General features: G+C 36.6%; 2 protein-coding genes and 1 long non-coding RNA gene across 5 annotated transcripts in view; 2 read left to right on the top strand and 1 right to left on the bottom strand.

The window, feature by feature from the left end:
* Positions 1-8,490, top strand: part of LOC126976797 (transcriptional coactivator YAP1) — a 58,201-nt gene extending 49,711 nt beyond the window's left edge. The window contains exons 4-6 of the mRNA XM_050825399.1: positions 1,082-1,239; positions 3,107-3,388; positions 4,745-8,490. Coding sequence (XP_050681356.1) covers positions 1,082-1,239; positions 3,107-3,388; positions 4,745-4,840 — 536 coding nt within the window. The 3' untranslated portion in view covers positions 4,841-8,490. The remainder of the gene's footprint in view (positions 1-1,081; positions 1,240-3,106; positions 3,389-4,744) is intronic.
* LOC126976858 (uncharacterized) lies at positions 1,256-2,750 on the top strand. 2 transcript variants are annotated; one of them, XR_007731996.1, is made up of 3 exons: positions 1,256-1,557; positions 1,664-1,875; positions 2,300-2,750. It is a non-coding gene; the product is annotated as an uncharacterized LOC126976858 (long non-coding RNA). The 2 variants fall into 2 exon arrangements; XR_007731995.1 differs by lacking the exon at positions 2,300-2,750 and adding an exon at positions 2,088-2,232.
* LOC126976784 (myrosinase 1-like) lies at positions 8,273-19,606 on the bottom strand. 2 transcript variants are annotated; one of them, XM_050825375.1, is made up of 9 exons: positions 19,543-19,606; positions 16,380-16,471; positions 15,399-15,667; positions 14,913-15,317; positions 14,505-14,807; positions 14,144-14,278; positions 12,064-12,170; positions 11,010-11,145; positions 8,273-8,538 (listed from the first exon to the last, which is right to left on the bottom strand). In XM_050825375.1, the coding sequence occupies exons 1-9, from the start codon at positions 19,587-19,589 to the stop codon at positions 8,518-8,520; spliced, it is 1,515 nt and encodes a 504-aa protein (XP_050681332.1). In that variant the 5' UTR covers positions 19,590-19,606; the 3' UTR covers positions 8,273-8,517. The 2 variants fall into 2 exon arrangements, with proteins under 2 accessions (XP_050681332.1, XP_050681333.1); XM_050825376.1 differs by having other exon boundaries at positions 8,273-8,717.
* Positions 19,607-20,765: the final 1,159 nt, after the last annotated feature.

The following is a 20,765-nucleotide window of genomic DNA, read 5'->3' on the forward strand; positions in this document are numbered from 1 at the left end:
CCACAATTAGGTGAAAAAAGTGGATAAAAGGGGGAAAAAAATATTTTCTCCTAAACTACGCAAAATCGTAGAACATACATAGGGGTGATTCGGATACTCATCACCATGAGGCTTTTATCTTTTGACGTCAACTTCTTGGTCATCCAGTTTATAATTCTTCTGTACGTGTGTTCACAGTGAACTCCCCCTAAACAGCTGGACCGATTTTGATGATTTTATAGATTCTCAATACAGTCCTTATATAATTCTCCTGTCATCTGCTAACGTCTGGACCGATTTTTAAAATTTAAGACGTGTGTCCAGGAGAACGTCTGTCGGGTCCGCTAAAAGCCTCGCCTAGTATCGGAATACTGGGTCTTGAAATCTCGAGCGAATGCCAAATTCGCGGTCATCTGGATTGCAAAGCCAAATTGGCTCGAAGAAGCTGGGCGTCATAAATAGGGCACGGCAATGTTGCTAGCGCTCTACGAAGCGCAGATCCGTCCACTCATTATGGAGTAATTCTGTCATCTCTGGTCTGTCCGTGCAACGCAGAACTGCTTGAATTGCGCAGGGGACCCAGTGCTCTGTGAACGACAAGATCACTTGGCGCTGCGTAGAGACTGCTTCATTGTGTGTCTTCTACTTCATATTTTATTATGAGTGTTCCGAAGTGCTGTTTTACCTGATTCCTGCCGCCGAATTCCAGGTTCGCACGACGCGAAATAAATGAGGATATAATCCCCACCATCTCGACGTGTGGCGGTCCTCCACAGTGCGGTTTTTAAGGAACTTTCTTCCACGTACAACAAAGCTGTGGAATGAGCTTCCTTGTGTTTCCGAGATGATACGACATGGGTACCTTCAAAAAAGCGCGCACACCTTCCTTAAAGGCCGGTAACGCTACGTGATTCCTCCGATGTTGAAAGATAATGTGGGCGGCAGTGATTACTTAACAAATCTTCTTTTTTAATAAATGAGCAATTATTATTCTATGGCCTAACGTCTTTAGAGATAGCTTCGCATAGCATCACTCAAATTACAGACACGAAAAAAAGCTCAATGTATTTGATAATATTAAGTAGTGGTTGTTAACTTCCAGCTCAACACTTACAACGTACGCCAGCAGCAAGCGCTGGTGTCGCGGGCGGCGGATGGGCTAACGCTTCGGTACAAGCTTGCCAGCAGAAACTACGTCTGCAGTCCTTGCAGCTCGAGAGAGAGCGACTTAAACAACGTCAGCAGGAGATACGGCTCCAGGTTAGTCGAGTGTCTCAAACAGGCTTGCCAGTTTAAACTACGTCTACAATCCTTGCAGCTGGAGCGAAAGCGACTTAAACAACGCCAGCAAGAGATACGGCTCCAGGTTGGTTGAGTGTCTCAAACAGGCTTGCCAGTTTAAACTACGTCTCCAATCCTTACAGCTGGAGTGAAAGCGACTTAAACAACGCCAGCAGGAGATACGGCTCCAGGCTGGTTGAGTGTCTCAAACAGGCTTGCCAGTTTAAACTACGTCTACAATCCTTGCAGCTGGAGCGAAAGCGACTTAAACAACGCCAGCAAGAGATACGGCTCCAGGTTGGTTAAGTGTCTCAAACAGGCTTGCCAGTTTAAACTACGTCTACAATCCTTGCAGCTGGAGTGAAAGCGACTTAAACAACGCCAGCAGGAGATACGGCTCCAGGTTAGTTGAGTGTCTCAAACAGGCTTGCCAGTTGAAACTACGTCTCCAATCCTTACAGCTGGAGTGAAAGCGACTTAAACAACGCCAGCAGGAGATACGGCTCCAGGCTGGTTGAGTGTCTCAAACAGGCTTGCCAGTTTAAACTACGTCTACAATCCTTGCAGCTGGAGCGAAAGCGACTTAAACAACGCCAGCAAGAGATACGGCTCCAGGTTGGTTGAGTGTCTCAAACGGGCTTGCCAGTTTAAACTACGTCTCCAATCCTTACAGCTGGAGTGAAAGCGACTTAAACAACGCCAGCAGGAGATATGGCTCCAGGCTGGTTGAGTGTCTCAAACAGGCTTGCCAGTTTAAACTACGTCTACAATCCTTGCAGCTGGAGCGAAAGCGACTTAAACAACGCCAGCAAGAGATACGGCCCCAGGTTGGTTGAGTGTCTCAAACAGGCTTGCCAGTTTAAACTACGTCTCCAATCCTTACAGCTGGAGTGAAAGCGACTTAAACAACGCCAGCAGGAGATACGGCTCCAGGCTGGTTGAGTGTCTCAAACAGGCTTGCCAGTTTAAACTACGTCTACAATCCTTGCAGCTGGAGCGAAAGCGACTTAAACAACGCCAGCAAAAGATACGGCTCCAGGTTGGTTGAGTGTCTCAAACAGGCTTACAAGTATAAACTACGTCTGCAGTCCTTGCAGCTCGAGCGAGAGCGACCTAAACAACGCCAGCAAGAGATACGGCTCCAGGTTGGTTGAATGTCTCAAACAGGCTTGCCAGCAATAAATACGTCTGCAGTCCTTGCAGCTCACGCAACATCCGGCAAATGCGGCTCCAAGTTGGTTCTTTTAGTATTTCATACAAATATGAAATAGCTGCGACTTATGACAACGTAAGAGCGTAGGGAATTACCAATGGGAGACTACTTTGCCTTTTTAACCTCAAGCAGTAACGTGCAGGCATTGTTTGTGTTTCAAATTGAAAGGCGCTGTAGCTAGTGATGTCTTTAATTGCTGAGACCTATCAATCGGTCAAGTCATAGCATCTTATGCTGAGGAAGAAATCTAAGCAGCTCTGCAGTAGCGGCCAGCGTACAAAGCGTACTTCTAACTTGATGGTTACTTAGATCATTCATAATAAGTTTCTGACCGAATTTTACTACTTCTACTTGGTGGCATCTACTACTTGGAATCATATACGTAACCTACATCATCCTACACATTTGATAAGTCTTTGATAAAACCTTAATAAACTTCGTTATGTCCTGTCTTCTTAAAATATATGATCTTTTTAAAAGTCAGCATTTACAAGTGTTGTAAGTAAAACAGAGATGCATATTTTGTATAGAGATAAAAGGCAACAGAAGAATAAAATGTAAATAATGCGGGACTCGAACCCGCGATGTAACTTTAAAAATAAAAAAATATTTGAAATGTAATAATAATTCCAGCAAGAGCTGATGGCGCGGCAGTCATCGTCGATCGTGTCTTCCCTGGCGAGCAGCACAGGAGCAGCAACTACAGACTTATCTCTCGACCCGTTCCTTCCGGGCCTGAACGACCACCAGCGACAGGAGTCAGCCGACAGTGGGCTTGGCATGGCAGTGACGCAGTCATATTCCATGCCTCACACTCCCGAGGGCTTCCTCGGCATGGATGATCGTATGGACTGCACCAGTGAGTCTGGCGCGAATCTCGACAATGATATTACTCTTGGTGATACTGACGATTTGGTAAGTATCTAGTCTTTGAGCCACCTGGCTACTAGTATTCTAACATCCTGTGGACGTACATCTAAAAGAAAACTAGTAGACTACTGCAAAGCTTGGAATGAGCTTCCTTGTACGGTGTTTCTGGCACGATACGACATGGGTACCTCCAAAAAAAGCGCGTACACCTTAAAGTCCTGTGATTCCTCTGGTGTTGCAAGAGAATGTGGGCGGCGGTGATCACTTAACACCAGGGGTGACCCGTTAATGATCTTCCGGGGCCCCGTTTAATTGATACGGCAGATACTGCGGTAGCTACGCCCCTGAAAAAGGGTTGCAGCGTTTAAATATATTAAATTGACTGCGGTAGCTACGCCCCTGAAAAAAGGGTTGCAGCGTTTAAATATATTAAATTGACTGCGGTAGCTACGCCCCTGAAAAAAGGGTTGCAGCGTTTAAAGATATTAAATTGACCAGTCACTTGAAAAGGTCCCTTTAACTCAAGCAATTTCAATTAACAAAGGAAATTTAGCTTATAAATAGATATAGTACGTGAGATGCATTTTAAAGTTCATTTTACGGCCGTTTTCAATAACCTATCTATCCTTAGTTTAACTTACTTGAAGTAGACAAATCTATCATTTTACTCTTACTTACATTTCAATAACCTATCGACATAAAGCATTGGTCAATAACTGTATTGGACCAGTGCCGGATTTAGCAAGCGCGGGGACCGTAGCAAATTCTATTGAGAGGCTCTTGGTCTTCTATGAGATGAATGTGTTAAAAGATGAATACCTACTCAATACTTTTAGTGTTTGCCATTCTACGGTTAATTTTTTTGTTAATTACTAACAGACAAGTATAGATAAGTATTTTAATAGGCAAGTAAATTACTATAAGCCTTGTTTAAAAATTCAATATTTAATCGAACTTTTAAAGTCACTGTTCATTACATTATGTTGCACTTGTTTTTGCAAATTTTTGTGAAAGTTTTGGTCGAGAGGGCTCGCTAGATGTCCAACATCTTCTTCGGCTTAAACATATTTCATATTGTACATATTATGGTAGATTTGGCTTTTTTACGTATATATACGTATCATTATTAGAATGTACCACGTTTTAATAAATTTAACTCAAAGAACGGTCAGGCAGAGGTCAATATTCGGGGCCTCGTTTTACGCGGGCCCTGTAGCAATGGCTTCTCTTAATACGTGAGTAATCCGGCACTGCATTGGACATAACAATGGATAGATAAGATCTTGTCATTAAACGGTGACAGCACGGTATCCGTAACTAGAGATACGTTATTGAAAACGGCCGTAAATCCTTAAAAAAAAACTTACCGACAAATACTGATATCTAACTTTCTAATTTCAGTTGGGCGAATTTACAAATGACATATTACTGGACGATGTGCAGTCCTTAATAAACTCTACTCCGAATAAGCCGGATAACGTGTTGACCTGGCTTTAAGGCACAAGGAAAATGCCCTTTGCATGCGCACAAGCCACGAACTACGTATTAAGGCTTAGACAGACGCCTGCACCAAGTGAATAGGCCAACATATGAACGACAGTGACAATAAATTGTGCTTCAAAAACGTAAATTAAAGGATAAATATTACGTTTGGACATATTTATAAGCACGGGAAATTAAATGTAATAGGCTCATTTTCAAAATGTAATGGACATGCGAGAATATTATTTGGCTGAGGCTACTCATGTATTACTAAAAACTCATAATCATCTCTGCATTTATTCGATCGAGATGTGACTAAACGAATACTTACGATGTTTTGCGTCTATGTCAGCTATGGTTTAAGCATTATTCGTGTGGATTAACATATTTCGTGCATTGATTGTCAATACGGATTAATGTTGGTGGGTTCATATTTGTTCATTTTCAATCAGTATCATGCATTTTGACACGGTCTTGTAATAATTGATTTTGGGTTTAAGTTGTCTTATTAGTATTAGTCTGGTGTAATTTACTCTAGAAGATGTTTCACTTCAGACCCAATGACTGGTGCTTGAAATACCACTTTAGTGGGCTTTTAGAGACCCCTCAAACTGCAGACTTTTGATCGGCCGATAGTTTGGTTGGTTTCTTAATCAGTATGAGAGTGCGCACATTATAACGATTCGGTATTGGCCGACAAAAAAGTTTGATGGGCTACACGATTGGCTTCAAACTGAACCGTCAGCAAACTATCGGCTGACTGTTAAATCAGTACAGCGCTCTTCTAGGCGCGCAAACCACCGATTGTTTAGTCGACAGACTGATCAATAGCCGACTTAAAACTAATAGCGAAACGTCCCTAAAACTGTCGGCCGATAGTTGTCTAGTGTGCGCACTCATCACAGACCCAACTGTTTAGTCGGGCCAGTGTGCGCACTTAACAGTCGTACTCAACCAAACTATCGGCCGATAGAAAGTCTGCAGTTTGCGGGGTCTCTTAGTAAATTATATTTAAACATTGTGAATTCTAAACTACAATGTTAGTACGTGTATAATTGCAAAAACTGATATTTGACCAGATGTATATTACAATTACTGTCTTACGTAAACTATGCTTGATGAAATTAAATTGCATACTGATAAATATGAACTTACCAAAAAGTAAATGCTAGGGCATTTTGATTACCATGTCGATCTTTCAAGACTGTGTGTTGTGGAACTAATAAATTATTAAATGCTAAATAAATTGCGTATTTAGCCACAACAATAAATCATGGCTAGTCAAATGTAAATAATTAGGACTGCCAAATACCTGGGCGCCAGGAAGCGACAAACTTTATCGCATACCTTCTTTCATCGCGAAAGAAGCAATATGTCTTCCAGATTCATTAGCACGCAAGGTTTCCCTCATTCTTTCCTTTTCAAGAATTTCGGAAAGCCTCGTTCATAGACTAGACTAATATAACATGTATTGATATTGACAAAATATAAGATTAACGATGAAACTACAATTGTGATAACATCTCGACATAACAGTGCCTTATTGTGCCTTTAAATAATTGTGTATTTATTGTGTTATGTTATTAAGGTAATTTTAAAAATATATTTCTACACTTTTTTATCGTTAGATCTACATACATCGATTTTCTACATTGTATAATGTTTTTAGGTTATAATTAAATTTTTATGATGTGAATGTGTTTTAGTAATGTTTTTTTTATCTACTTACACCGTCCTTGTGTATTTTCGAGATTATAAATTAGATTAGAACGTGAATTTCAGTACTGGTTATTCGCGATGTAGTTAGTAATATCGGCATCTATTAGTTATAATTATTGTTTGGAAGTGGAAAGTGCCTTAGTAATGTGTGCGAGCGAAGGTGACGCTGGCAATGTAACAATAAGAAATATCTAAAATAAAGTTGTTACATTATTTTATCTTTGATAACGATAATTTGCGTGTGTGTCTTTATTCGTAAGATAACCGAACAGTTTGCAAACGCTGCCGTAAGCAACGTGGCTCTAAGTGCAATAATAAAATGGAGTAATGGCAAAAATATCTTTTATATTCGCCTTTTGTTTGTGCGGTATTGTTATAAATTCTATTTGTTTCAAAACTACTTAAATATACGCACAATATCTGATTTAATTTGAAATGTTTGTAACTTGACGATGGAAATGTTCATTAATAATTTTAAAAGCCCACCTAGTCCTTAATTTGTGTCAATTCAAATAAGGCCTATTATTTAAAAATACTACATTGAAAACTTTGCCATATTAGTAAATGTACTTTATTCTCGTAAGACTTAAATGTAATCTTCATTTATGTTAAATAGTGTTTAATGTCAACTGTATTAAGTTGGCTACACACGGCAGGACCGCCTATATTTTGAACGAAACGACGATATATTGAAGACTACTAGTATTCTTCATCGAAATCACGAATCGAATGCCAATGGATTTAACAAGTACATTGAATTAATATCGCCATTTGAAAGCCTACCATGTTTAATACTTAATATTCGTAAAACATGGCTAATGGTGGCTTGTTGCCGTGTGAAGCATTTCTGTCTATTTTAATTAGCTGTAATGGTGCTGGGATAATTTTACATTTAATTTTGTACTCTGTAGTTGCCTACGCTGTATTTTATTGTATTTGTCGTGTATTCTTGTATTTTGTAGGTTATAGTGCTTTTCATATTGTTCAGTTCATTATTCTGCAATCAGTTTCTTACCTGCTTCTTTAGTTTTAATTGTATCTAATAAGAGTATGTATGACACCCTGTCATATATTATTTTGGTTACATTTTGTGTATTATTAGTAATAATACGAGAAAGCCAAAATCGAGAGGCATTATTATCTAGTGAAGTTCTATTCACTTTCAGCTTCGTTCACAAGAATCAAACTTCAGGCCTCGAAAAATAACAACTGTTCTCGTTTTTAATAAAAAATACGATTGTATCAGTTGCCTAAAAAATAAAAATGAAGTGTTATTTTATTAAACAGTTGATAAAATTACATAGATTTGTCTGTCTGCGACATAATACAAACATTCCACGTTGCTTCCTTGCTCGCCGTGCCTGATCCGACGTTCGATAGTGTGCAACCGGCTTAAGGAATAATTTTCAGAACAATATTTCAAGTATTGCACACGGCACAATATATCACAAGTACTTATGTGTACTTAAATAGCCTTTTATTATATTTTTATAGTAAGGTCCCTATTTGCAGATGCGTTTTTGTGGATTGAAGTACTATTTACTATTTTTAATAGGCGCCTTTATTAGGTGTAAAAATGACACAAAACCGCATCTGCGTGTGAGTGTCCTAAACCAAATTAAAAGGATAATAAAATATCATTAAATACATTTTCAAATTATTTCTTGAATTGCACAATGTTGTTGAAAGTTCGTAAAACATTTACGAATTAGAAAATAAAACAAGAACTCAAATGTTGACGAACATTTAATAACAAATTATTCAACATCTCATATTATTTTACAAACATTTTCGCCGACATGCAAGTTTTCATTGTAGTGTATGTGACGTATCAATGTTATAACAATGAAATTATAATCATCGTCCCCTGTAATCTATACAGTAATTTAATTATATTATAAAACTCAAAATTCTTATTAATAAATAAATATTTGTTTTAATATCAATCGTTATTTTCAATTTTCCCCATTTCGTTACAACTCGATTTTGAATGGCTGTAAAAATAAATATTTGCTTAAAAGGAAAATAAAAGGGTTGAAAAGATTATTATTTACAAAGCAATGTAAATATAACACTCCGTACAAATTCGTTGTGTCTTTATCAAGCATTATTATGTTAGTAAGTATAGCTGCAGTCACTATCCATGTCCCATTAATTAGTACACTGTCCTCATCTGTTAGAAGCAAGAAAATATTTATTAAATACTTATCTACTTATATAAAAATAATATATTAATAAACAGTAATAAATTTAAACTTAATTATAATGTATATACAGTAGTGTACATGAGTATTAAGATTTAGCCGTTAAATTGTAGGTATAATGTAAATTCAAATTCAATATTTATTCCAAATAGGATATAAAATCACTTATTGAACGTCAAAAACTACTACTACCCATTCAAAAGAGACTGCCTCAGACCTGAGAAGAAAGGGCGCAAGAAACTCAGCGGGCTTTTTTTTTAATATAAAATATGGATTACAATGTAATATCGTACAATAAACATTTATAATTAGAGAGCCTGAGGGTGTTCGCTTTATTCCCAGTCCGTGGTGTTATTAAGAAAATCGTTTATGCTATAAGAACCTTTCCAACACAAACGTTTTTTAACAATTCTTTAAAATTTCGTAACACATTTGTTTGGTACATTTTCTGGGATCATATTGTAGAAGCACATACATCGCACAGCAAAAGACTTACTAACTCGACCCAACCGAGTACTAGGCATAACAAGTTTATGTTTGTTCCTCGTGTTAACATTATGAATGTCACAGTTTCTAGAAAATTCCTCAATGTGCTTATGAACATACAGGATATTATCAAAAATGTATTGAGAAGCAACAGTCAAAATGTTTATTTCTTTAACCTTTTGGACAAGGATATTTTTACCTAACCTACGAGCGATATACTAACTTAAAGCACGACAGAGAAATAGTCATTAAGTCTGGGTTAATAGAATATTTGGAGAGAGACAAACGAAAGTCAGTGAAATCTCGAGCTGTCAATTGTTGGATTATAACATCGACTGCTCGAGCGCCGTGTATGGTCGTCTAAGGGCCCTTCAAAGTCCCACGGCAATTTTTTAATAGAATAAACTTGTTTTCAAATTACGACCGCTCTTCCAACTAAGCCAACCGTTCGAATGATACATTTTCGAATGGGTAGTAGTTTTTGAGACTCAATAAGTGGTTTCATATCCTATTTCGAATAAAGATTTACACACGTTTCCAACTCCGTGTGAGAATTCCCAGCGAGCAGATTTCTACCATAAGTAGGTACTATTATATATTCTTTGTCATTAGTGTGAGTAAAGCACGCGATCTTTGAGATGTTAAATGTTAATACATCGAAGCGTAAGTGAATATTGAAGACTTAGATAATTTATATATATTCTAGATATATATAAAACTATCTATATATATAGTATCTTGCTGTTTGACAACCGATAAAAACAGGCTAAGTTTAATACTTTAGCGCGCGTGGCAAAATAGCTTTACACTTGCAATTTGTATGACACTTTGTGTTAGAGTGCGTGCATTCCTCAAAATAGAATTCTCTAAGCCAGGGGCGTGCATATCTTATAGGCAATATGCAGTGCCTACCTAGATAGATAAATAAAATAGCACTAGTGTTAAAGTTAATTATTTATTTTTTTTTAAATGAGAAGGGGCAAACGGACAAGAGACTCATAGGATGGGGAGAGGTGACGCAACCGCCCATGGACATCCGCAACAACAGGTGTGTCAAGAAATGCGTTGCCGGCCTTAAAGGTGGGAGTATGCTTTTTTCTTGAAGGTCCCTAAGTCGTATCTGTTCGGGAGGACCGCCGCCGGTAGTTGATTCCACAAAGTGGCTGTGCGAGGCAAGAAATTTTGAACAAAACGCGCGGTTGTGGAATGCCAGACGTCTACGTGACGAGGATGGTACTTTGCACGTAATGTCCGGTGGTGGAATTCGGCCGCTGGAATCAACCCGAACAGCTCTGAGCACTCCCCGTGATAAATGCGGTAGAAGATGCAGAGAGAACCTCTCTCTACACAATGCTAAAGAATCAAACCGATCGGAGATGACTTGATCGTCGACGCTTCGAGCTGCTCTTCGGAAGTCTTGTATGCGGTCAAATGGAAGAAGCTGGTAGTGGGGAGCACCCGCCCAGAGGTGAGAACAGTACTCCATGTGAGGCCGAATTTGTGCCTTATAATTTGGTTCCGTTAATTTAAAACCAAACTTCTATTTAACTTTGACTCATAAAATTTTTCCTTACGCTAGATACTAAACACCTACGGTAAGTAACCTTTCATATTCCCAAGCTCAAATACGACTAGTTAGATCCACAGTGCCTACCTTACTAAAACCAATGCACGCCCCTGCTCTATCTAAACTCCACTTTTTCTGTCATAGTCTATCTAGACGTATAAATGATCTAAGATTTGAATACTTTATAACTATATAATTGATAACATACCGATGGTGGTAGGAAGTGTTCGTCTTGAGGTAGCTCACGAGTTGCAAGTAATTTTTTGTAATACTCAGCAGACAATTTGGCCGTACGGGGGCGCTCGGGGTCCGTAATGTCGACGTAGTAGAACCCAAAACGTTCTCTGTAATTAAAAAAAATGTAAATACATCTAAAATACATATTAAATACTCTATAGTTCGGTTTTCCACATCCAAGCTGTTGAATGAGCTTCCTTGTGTGGTGTTGTTGAAACGACATGCATACCTTGAAAAAATATAGGTTGCACACCGGGAGTGCCGGCAGAAGTGAAAACTTGAATATTTAGATTGTGCTTTTTTGAATATTTTGGAATGATTAGGGAATAATTTCGCACGAATTGCTTTATTTATCAGTATAAAAGTACTAGTATTTATGTGGTTAAATACAATATTGATTTATTGCGCTATTGTATACAAAATTGATAATGTATATTAGATAAAAAATTTAACACTGAAATATTGCAATTATTTTACATAAAAAAATCTATCTCTCAGAAAAATTAGCTTTCATCCATAATAAACTACAAAAATTTTTCACGGTTGAGATTCGATCCCTCGACTTCGCGGCGTTTCGGCATCGCAATCTCAATGATTAAAGCATTGGTCCAATTACCGTATGATCATTAAGTTGAAATAGCCGAACTATAATTAGTTAGTAGTATAAATCCTTCATCCATAATTTCAACGGCTGTCTTACGAATTTTCGATCAGGCCAAGTGTCCTGACGCGAGTTTAACATTTTATAAACATCCCAAGAAAAGTGCTCAGCGCTACTTTAGAAGTTTTCACTTCAAAATGTGCGTACACCTTTCCAAAATGTCGGCAATGCTCCTGTGATTCCTCTGGTGGTGGTGTTGGATGAAGATTGATATTGGTCGCCAAACAATTAAATTTAATAAAATTATTTAAGAGAAGTTATGTTAGACACATTATGTCATATACTTATAATTATATAATTTCGAGCGAGAGTCGTAAATTTTATACATCTTATTTAAATCAATTTAAAGTTAATATGAACTCACGAGAATCCAGCCCTCCATTCGAAGTTATCCATAAGAGTCCAAGCAGTGTACCCGAGGATATTGACCCCGTCATTGTTAATCACGTCAAGGATGACGCCTAAGTGATCCTAAACGTGATAAAACTATCAATTAATGAAACAGACCAATAATAACACAATATGTATATATTTCCAAAAATAAACACTTACATAACATGCAATACAGTTGTGCTGTTAAGGCGAAGAGTAAGCAGAAATCACGCAAACATGGTGTTTTTAGACAAGTTTTGTGGTGAAAGTATAGCATTTCGAGCTATGAACACTCTTAATCCTGTTACACATATCCTTAAGTCTTATTTGTAGGTTGCTAATGCTTGTTGTTGGTTATAGTTAACACTGCCGAGCCTTTTTGAACTACCACTTTTCTTTAAAGGTAAACAAGTTTTTTGGCATGGCGTGACGCATTTTTTGGTACTTCTCTCAGAAAAGTTATTCTTGTAGCTTGTACTTTTTTGTGGAGGTTCATTTATTGAGATTAGTAGTGAATAACGAGGATTATAAGCATATAAACTGTTTTCCACGCAAGAATTTTGAAAGTATTGGTTTTATTACATAGATGGCGGGCCGGCAGCCGTGAACTCATATCGCTCAAGGTCGCTGGCATTTAGTGTCGCCTTAAACACGAATTAGGAGATAAATTACGTCACAAGTTAAAGGGGGAGGGAGGGGGTCCCAAATTAAATGACGTTACATTTTTTCAAAATATAATATTTTATATCAAAAAATTACAACACTAACTTAGTTTAAAGTTACCTACTAAACTTGCAAATATAATATAAATATATGTTTAGGTTTAAGACATTTATTGTTCCATAAAGGAATTTCCACTTAAATGGAACAGGCTTTATTATATAAAGTGGGTTACAAAATTGCATCTTAAAGCGTAAATACATAGTAATTAAAAGGTAAGTAAGAAAGCTTATATAAATTTCTAATTTTTACTACATACTAGTGGGTAGTTTTAAAACACAATCGCATCAAAACCATACCGGCGCGGGAGGGTCGACGTCAACAGTAGACGGAACACTGCTGTTTAAATATAGTTTCTAAATGGTAAAAAAATAAAAAATCTAATTTGCGAAATATGTGACACCACACGAGGTATGAGTGACATACCATTTGTGACCCCACATTTGTAACCAGCTGTAGGGAGGGGTCAAAAATCATGAAGTTCGTGTGACGTCATTTATGGATGGCCCATTTATGTGTTTGAAAGCATTTTAAACGCGTAGGAGGCTCCTTTGCACAGGAAGCCGGCTAGATTATGGGTACAACAACGGCGCCTATTTCTGCCGTGAAGCAGTAATGTTTTTACATTACTGTTTTCGGTCTGAAGGCCGCCGTAGCTAGTGTAATTACTGGGCAAATGATACTTAACATCCTATGTCTCAAGGTGACGAGCGCAACTGTAGTGCCGCTCAGAATTTTTGGGTCTTTCAAGAATCCTGAGCGGCACTGCATTGTTATGGGTAGGGCGTATCAATTACCATCTGAGCTGAACGTCCTCGTCTCGTCCCTTATTTTCATAAAAAAAAAATATTCTAGGGGGTGTCTAAGTGTAAGAAATTATAAGGAATAAAAAAACTAAAAAACACGCTTTTTATAGAAAACCGAACTAAAAAATAGAAAATAAATTTAAATTAATAATATTGTGAATAAAAAGAAATATTTTATTTTAAAAAAAGCGGGGGGTGCATGGTGTCAATACTTATAAGTATTTTATTGACAGATATGAGTAGAGTGATTATCATTTTGATAAAATCTTAAAAAGCACCCCACGATTTTTTTAAAAAATATTTTTTTTTATTCACACTATTATTAATTTAAATTTTTTTTCTTTTTTTAGTTTGGTTTTCTATAAAAAGCGAGTTTTTTAGTTTTTTTTTGTGTAATGTCATCGGTCCTCGATAAATCTACAAAGTTTGAACGAAATCTAGCCGTTTAAAGTGGGTTAAAATCACGCCCAAAGAAGTCGGTTACAAACAAACATACAGGTGAAGCTAATAAAAAGCGTATAAAAATTAAATTAGGAAGAAACTTACATTAAAGTATTTGATACGGCCGTAGTCTTCCAATTCTCCTCTGTCAGAATAACCGTTTTCTGTGATGTAGATTGGCGGGTCGTTGTATGAACTTTTGCACCAGCGTAATAAGTTTGCAAAACCTGTAGGCACCACCTAAAAATAATATCCAATTAAGAACTTTATGTCTTATAAATAAACCAATTATTCCATGTTTAAAATTACTTCTCCCTGTCATGTAATTCTGTAGTGACAAAGCTAAGATAAAAACAAAAAGTTTTAAATTTGGAATAAATTTACTTCGCGTTTATTAATAACACAGTTAAACTGTACTAAATATTCACTGAACAGGTAGCAACAAGTAAGTGTCCAAAAAACTAACCCTGAACCATTCCGATGCAGTGGGTTCTCCGACCTCCAAAGATGTGACTACGCCGATATCTTTCAACCACGAGGGAGACTGTGCCGTTGGGTCAACACCAGCTCCCATAATTAAATGTGTCGTGTAATGGTTAATTCCAAGGAAATCCGAAGTTCCTCTAATTCTATTTATCCAGTATTCATCAAATTGTTCCAAGCGAGACTTGCGCAATCCCTCGGCTTGGCTTTGTTGTGCAACGTTCTCAATCATTACTTGTGGGTACCCACCATTTTCTGTAAATATTGGATGTGCAAACCAACCAAACTGTAAAAAATTGTTTCATTGAATTTCAAGTGAAGCTCAGGTTCATAAATTATTTCGAAATACTTTGATGTCTCCAGTATTGTTAACTACCTATTGGTACCTTACCTTGAACTGATTAGCTACTTCTGCTAATGCCACTTGCTCGGCGTTGTTTGGGTCGCTGGGTTCATACCAAATAGAGTTGATGGATATCATGATTCTACCATTTTGCGTTGGTCTGTAGGTATCATTGTACAAGTGATATGCTTCTGCATGAGCTTTCAATAACGTGTCACTGCATAGATAGTTTCCAACGCCGTGGCTGTTGATAGCTGGTGCTTTCTTCTCGTCTCCATAAGCATCTTCGCATATTTCATACGGCTCATTAAAGGTAATCCACGATTTGATCTTATCACCAAATTCACGGAAGCATAAATCAGCGTAGTCAGCGAAATAGTCAACCATTTTAGGGTTTGCCCAGCCTCCTAGATCTTGTAAGGTTTGAGGTAAGTCCCAGTGGAACAATGTCACCTAGACCATTTAAAAGCACGTTAAAAAATATAAATAGTAAACTTGTATATAATTTGATCATATGAATATGAATTTATTTACCAATGGTTCGATATTCTTTTCTGCAAGAGCGTCTAACAGATCGTGATAGTAACGAATTCCATCAGGATTGATGTAATCTACGCGACCTGTTGGTAAAATTCTTGCCCAAGAAAACGAGAAGCGATAGAAATCGACACCTAAGTGTGCCAGAGCTTCGACATCCTCTCTGTATCTATTGTACGAATCGCATGCAATATCACCGTTGGTTCCATCAGCAACCATCCATGGCTTATTGTGGGTGAGATGATCCCAAACATTTTCTGATTTTCCTGCGTAAACCATAATGTCAGTTAGCAACAAGTAACATTGAAAATATTAATCTCATCAAAAAACTTCGATAAATATTGAATGACAGGAGTTAAGATAGAACAAGATATTTTAACTTGGTATGAATAAACCCGATAAGGGCTTAAAAACAAGTCTTACAGCCTAAAATTGATTGTCATCTACAAGTGTTTTTATATTACAAGGGTTTCTAGATAATAATCTATCTACGTGTAAGAGTCAGTAGTTTTATATTTAGGTAAACATCGATTAGTTAATATAAATAATGAAATATACATTTGAATCAAACAACTCTCCTGCATTATAATTACGGTCCATCGCATATGACCATAATTTATATTACAAATACATGGTAATCTTAACAAAATTTTATATATTCCCTTATTATTTAAGTAAATTCGAAATCTTTTGGCTTTAACGTGCGTTAAATCGAACTGTTACCATGGGAATGTTGTCACTGCTTGTTCTAGAGATTTCTATTTGCTTTTCTATTATGCGACTCGATTTTTGCGTGTCGTTTAGAGCAGCATGTCCTCTAAAAGTGACCATAATTTGTAGTCCAAGGAGTTTGTAACATGTTATAAACGAGGAAAGTTGATTGCAAACAGAAACAGCCACCAAATATTGGCCACAATCTTTGATGTTCTCTCACTATGTGCTATACAAGAAAATAACATGACTATCTTTTTCACTTACCACTAACATTCCAAGCGCCTTCAATTTGATGGGCCGCCGTTGCAACGCCAAATGTGAAGCCGTCAGGAAATTTTGTACATTGCACCTCAGTTCTGTATTGATAGAGGTAACATTTAACCATTAAATTCTGATTCAAGTTCCTTAATTTCTTAAATTACATTAATATACATAATAATTAAACTCAGTAGATAATATACGAGCTTAAGGGTTATACACTCAAAATAGATAGAAGCGGCAAAGGGGCGGGGTACGCTCGTGGTTATCCCTTTTACCCCATTACAAAATACCAGTGAAGTACCGGTGAAGGCCGGTTGTTATAAGAACAATTTGATACGCTGTTCTTTATACTATCTTTGTGCTGCAGAAGAGGGCTATTCGCGCGATTTATAACCTAGGTCCTAAAGAATCTTTAAGAGAAAAATTTAAAGAAATAAACATTTTGACTGTTGCTTCTCAATACATTTTCGATAATGTTTTGTATGTTCATAAGCACATTGAGGAATTTTCTAGAAACTGTGACATTCATAATGTTAACACAAGGAACAAACATAAACTTGTTATGCCTACTACTCGGTTGGGTCGAGTTAGTAAGTCTTTTGTTGGGCGATGTATATGCTTTTACAATATGATCCCAGAAAATGTACAAAACAAATGTGTTCCGAAATTTAAAAGAATTGTTAAAAAACGTTTGTGTGGGAAAGGTTATTATAGCATAAACGATTTTCTTAATGACACCACGGACTGGGAATAAAGCGAACACCCTCAGGCTCTTTAATTATAAATGTTTATTGTACTATATAACATTGTAATCCATATTTTATAAAAAAAAAAGCCCGCTGAGTTTCTTGCGCCCATTCTTCTCAGGTCTGAGGCAGTCTCTTTTGAATGGGTAGTAGATTTTGACGTTCAATAAGTGATTTTAAATCCTATTTTGAATAAAAATATTTGAATTTGAATTTAACCCCAAAATTTTTACCTGAGCTTCGTTGCTGGAGGCTAAAGGATTTGTAACTCATTCATTATATTACTATATATATTATATATTAAGTATTAATTTTTCTAGCTTCATTTGATGTCGTAATTTTCATGATTGAGACCTTGTTTGATTAGTATCAAGTTGATATTGGTATTGGTGCTTGGTATTGATATGAACGTACTTTTCCTCCTTAACACAATTATACAATTCAGTAATGACAATAGATTACGTGACCAAGAAATTGAAACATTTGCCATGTTGCCAACAATAAGTATTAGAGGTTAAAGTATGAAATTGCCGATTTGTACTGAAAAATTAAAATTCTTTTCTTTAATTTAACATATTTATTTACGACCGTTATCAATAACGTATCTCTAGTTACGGATACCGTGCTGTCACCGTTTAATGACAAGATCTTATCTATCCATAGTTATGTCCTATATAGTTATAGTCCAATGCTTTATCTCGATAGGTTATTGAAATGTAAGTAAGCGTAAAAGGATAGATTTGTCTACCTCTAGTAAGTTACTAGGAATAAAATTAAGTATAGATATGTTATTTAAAACAGCCGTTAGTCAATGTAATTACTATTATTATCTATACATTGCTGCCATCTAATAGGAAGGTTATTAATGCCTTTGCGATAGAACTGTGGTGATCTAGATTCGACAAACTGTGTGAAAGCATTTTGTACTGCCTCCTGAGAAGAAAACTTTTAATCACGTAGAAAAGTGTCCAATTCACGAAAAAATGGTAGTCCATTGGAGCTAAGGAGCTGGCGAATACGGAGAGTGACGAATGGTTTCTAATTGCAGTTTCTGTAGAGTTAAAACGGTTTCTCGTGCTGTATGAGGTCTCGCGTTATCATAGAGCAATAATCGATTCATGAGTCGGGGCTGTTTCACTGCTAGTTTTTCTATCATTGTTCGAAATTCAGCACAATAGACATCTGTAGTTATTGCTTGACCAGATCGAAGAAAGCCATAGTAAATAACACCATGCCGAGACCACAAAACAGTTACCATAATCTTTTTATTGGTAAGCTTTGCTTTTGGATACTGTTGCGGAGTTTGACCTGGGGTCAGCCATTGCATTTTTCGCTTCACAAGTTTCAACACGCGTTTCTTCCTGCAGATCAGTCAAATCATAAGGCACTCATTTTTCATACATTTTTTATTTTATTGATTTGACGCAAATGAGTTAATATTGTTGGTAAGGTTAACGTTAAACCATGTCGCTAATTCCTGGGTAGTTTGGCTCCGATCGGCTTCCACCATCTCTTTTAATTCATTTTTATTCACCTATGTGGGCAGTGTTCCAAGTGGTTCACACTATAAACCAAAGTTTCCATCACGAAAGCACACGGTGCGTTCATTAGCAGTCCCCTGTCCAAACCCAACATTGTTATTGAGAGCTGTTTCTGCCGCGTTAGTTCCGCGTCGGAAATCTTATTCAAAAATAATCTCTTATTAAAAAAAATCGAATTTTCGAAGTATCCATAAGAATATATTCCATCCGATCCGATATTCCGAAGTATATATTCCATCTTTCTTGTCTAAGCTGAATAAAAAAACAACTGAAAGACGATAATCGAATGTTGCACATTAAAAAAAAAAACAACTTTGATAGGTTGACCGCCATGAAGGTTCTATACCAATTCGAAGTACCTATAACAATAAAACGGGAAATTCATACTTAAACCCCTATTACCTACTATATCTTATTATATAGATGAAAAAGTGATAAATTAACTAATTTAAATGTGCAGGTAACATTCTATGTTTTATCACTAAGCATGATGTAAGTACCTATTTTAATAATTATTTTTGGGTCCTTTTAAACCTGTTACGAATGGAGCCTGAGAGAAATTCAAAACTGGTTTAGTTATGCTTAGTATTTACACACGAGGAAGAATTATTTATACAATACGTTTTGTCTAAAGTGCTGACATAATGATAAACAAACAAACAACTAATAAATACTAACAACTTTCTTGCTTAAGTGCAATTATAAATTATCTAATCCTGTCACTTGACTTTGAATACTCGTATCCCTAATCTCTTAAGTGTAATAATATAGTTAATTATTTAGATACAAACATAAGCGATAGAATTTCATCGGGCGTTAATAATCAAAGAAAGACCTAACTGTTATCGTAGCAATGTATAATTAGAGAAACATACTCACAAACAGTAAACAGTTAGTAATACAGCTAAAGTGGTCCTCGCCGCCATTTTGTCTTGTGGCAGCCGCGACTCAATACGTACTGGACTACAATGAGCAGTTTGCTTTTCCTTTTGTGCGTCTCGTACGCACGGCCGCACTGTATCTTGAGATTTTTTAGCCATAAATAATGTCATTGTGACAATTTCCTCAAAAATATCTCAAGTGTATATTCAGGTAAGTTTATCAGCTTCCTACAGCCCCCTCACGTTCGATGCCTAATCCGCTTGATAATTTTTATTGATAGTTGTTGGTGTGCCTTTGTTTGTAGATATTTTTAATTGACTTCAAAAATAAAAGGCTATGAAGTCTTATGGTTTTATTTTGTAATGGAAAAGGAGCGTACGGGTCATCTGATGTTAAGTGATCACCGCCGCCTAAATTCTCTTGCGCAGGGCGTTGCCGGCCTTTAAGGAAGGTGTACGCGCTTTTTTCGAAGGTACCCATATCGTATCGTATTTTTTTGTATGTTATGACGTAAGAACTTATTGTGGATCATTTTAAGAGTCTACTTCTAAATTAGTCTCAATAAATCTGGTGCGATATCTAGATATCAATAATTGAGGAAACTCCTCAAATTTATAACGTCATCAAGCATTCCTTTCTGAAAGAATCAGTTGGTGAAGTAACTGATGAAGAATTCCTCAAATAGTCCAGGAGGAATCGGCGCATTAGTACCAAAAACTATTCCACCTCGATTTTTTATGCGATCCTTTTCAAATTGCTCTACTGATGATATAAATGCACGATGCCACGGGGTAACCCCGTGCCATATTTTTTAAACCAAATTGTTATTTTTCAACCGAACAATTTATTTTTATATTCTTTATAAAAAATACAAATAAAAAAGGTACCATGACTTTTCACGATAAAGTTTAATATTTTTAGAGATATGAATTTTTAAAGGTTCTCAAATTTTACCCAAATTTGAGAAATATTAAAAAAAAAATTAAACATAAATAATTTTTAATTAAGGCACTATGGCAATTTGAAGAGGATCGCATAATAAAATTGAGGTGGAATAGTTTTCAGTACACATGCGCCGATTCCTCCTAGACTAAAATGGGCAACTCAACTTTCATAATATCCGGTACTCATGTTAATATTATTTCTCGGATGGCAACAACATAGTTTTAATCACTAAAACTAACCAAACTTACGTAAATAATACTGTAATTAACCTTATG

The sequence above is a fragment of the Leptidea sinapis genome, chromosome 42, assembly GCF_905404315.1.
Source record: "Leptidea sinapis chromosome 42, ilLepSina1.1, whole genome shotgun sequence".
In the NCBI taxonomy this organism is placed as follows: domain Eukaryota; kingdom Metazoa; phylum Arthropoda; class Insecta; order Lepidoptera; family Pieridae; genus Leptidea; species Leptidea sinapis.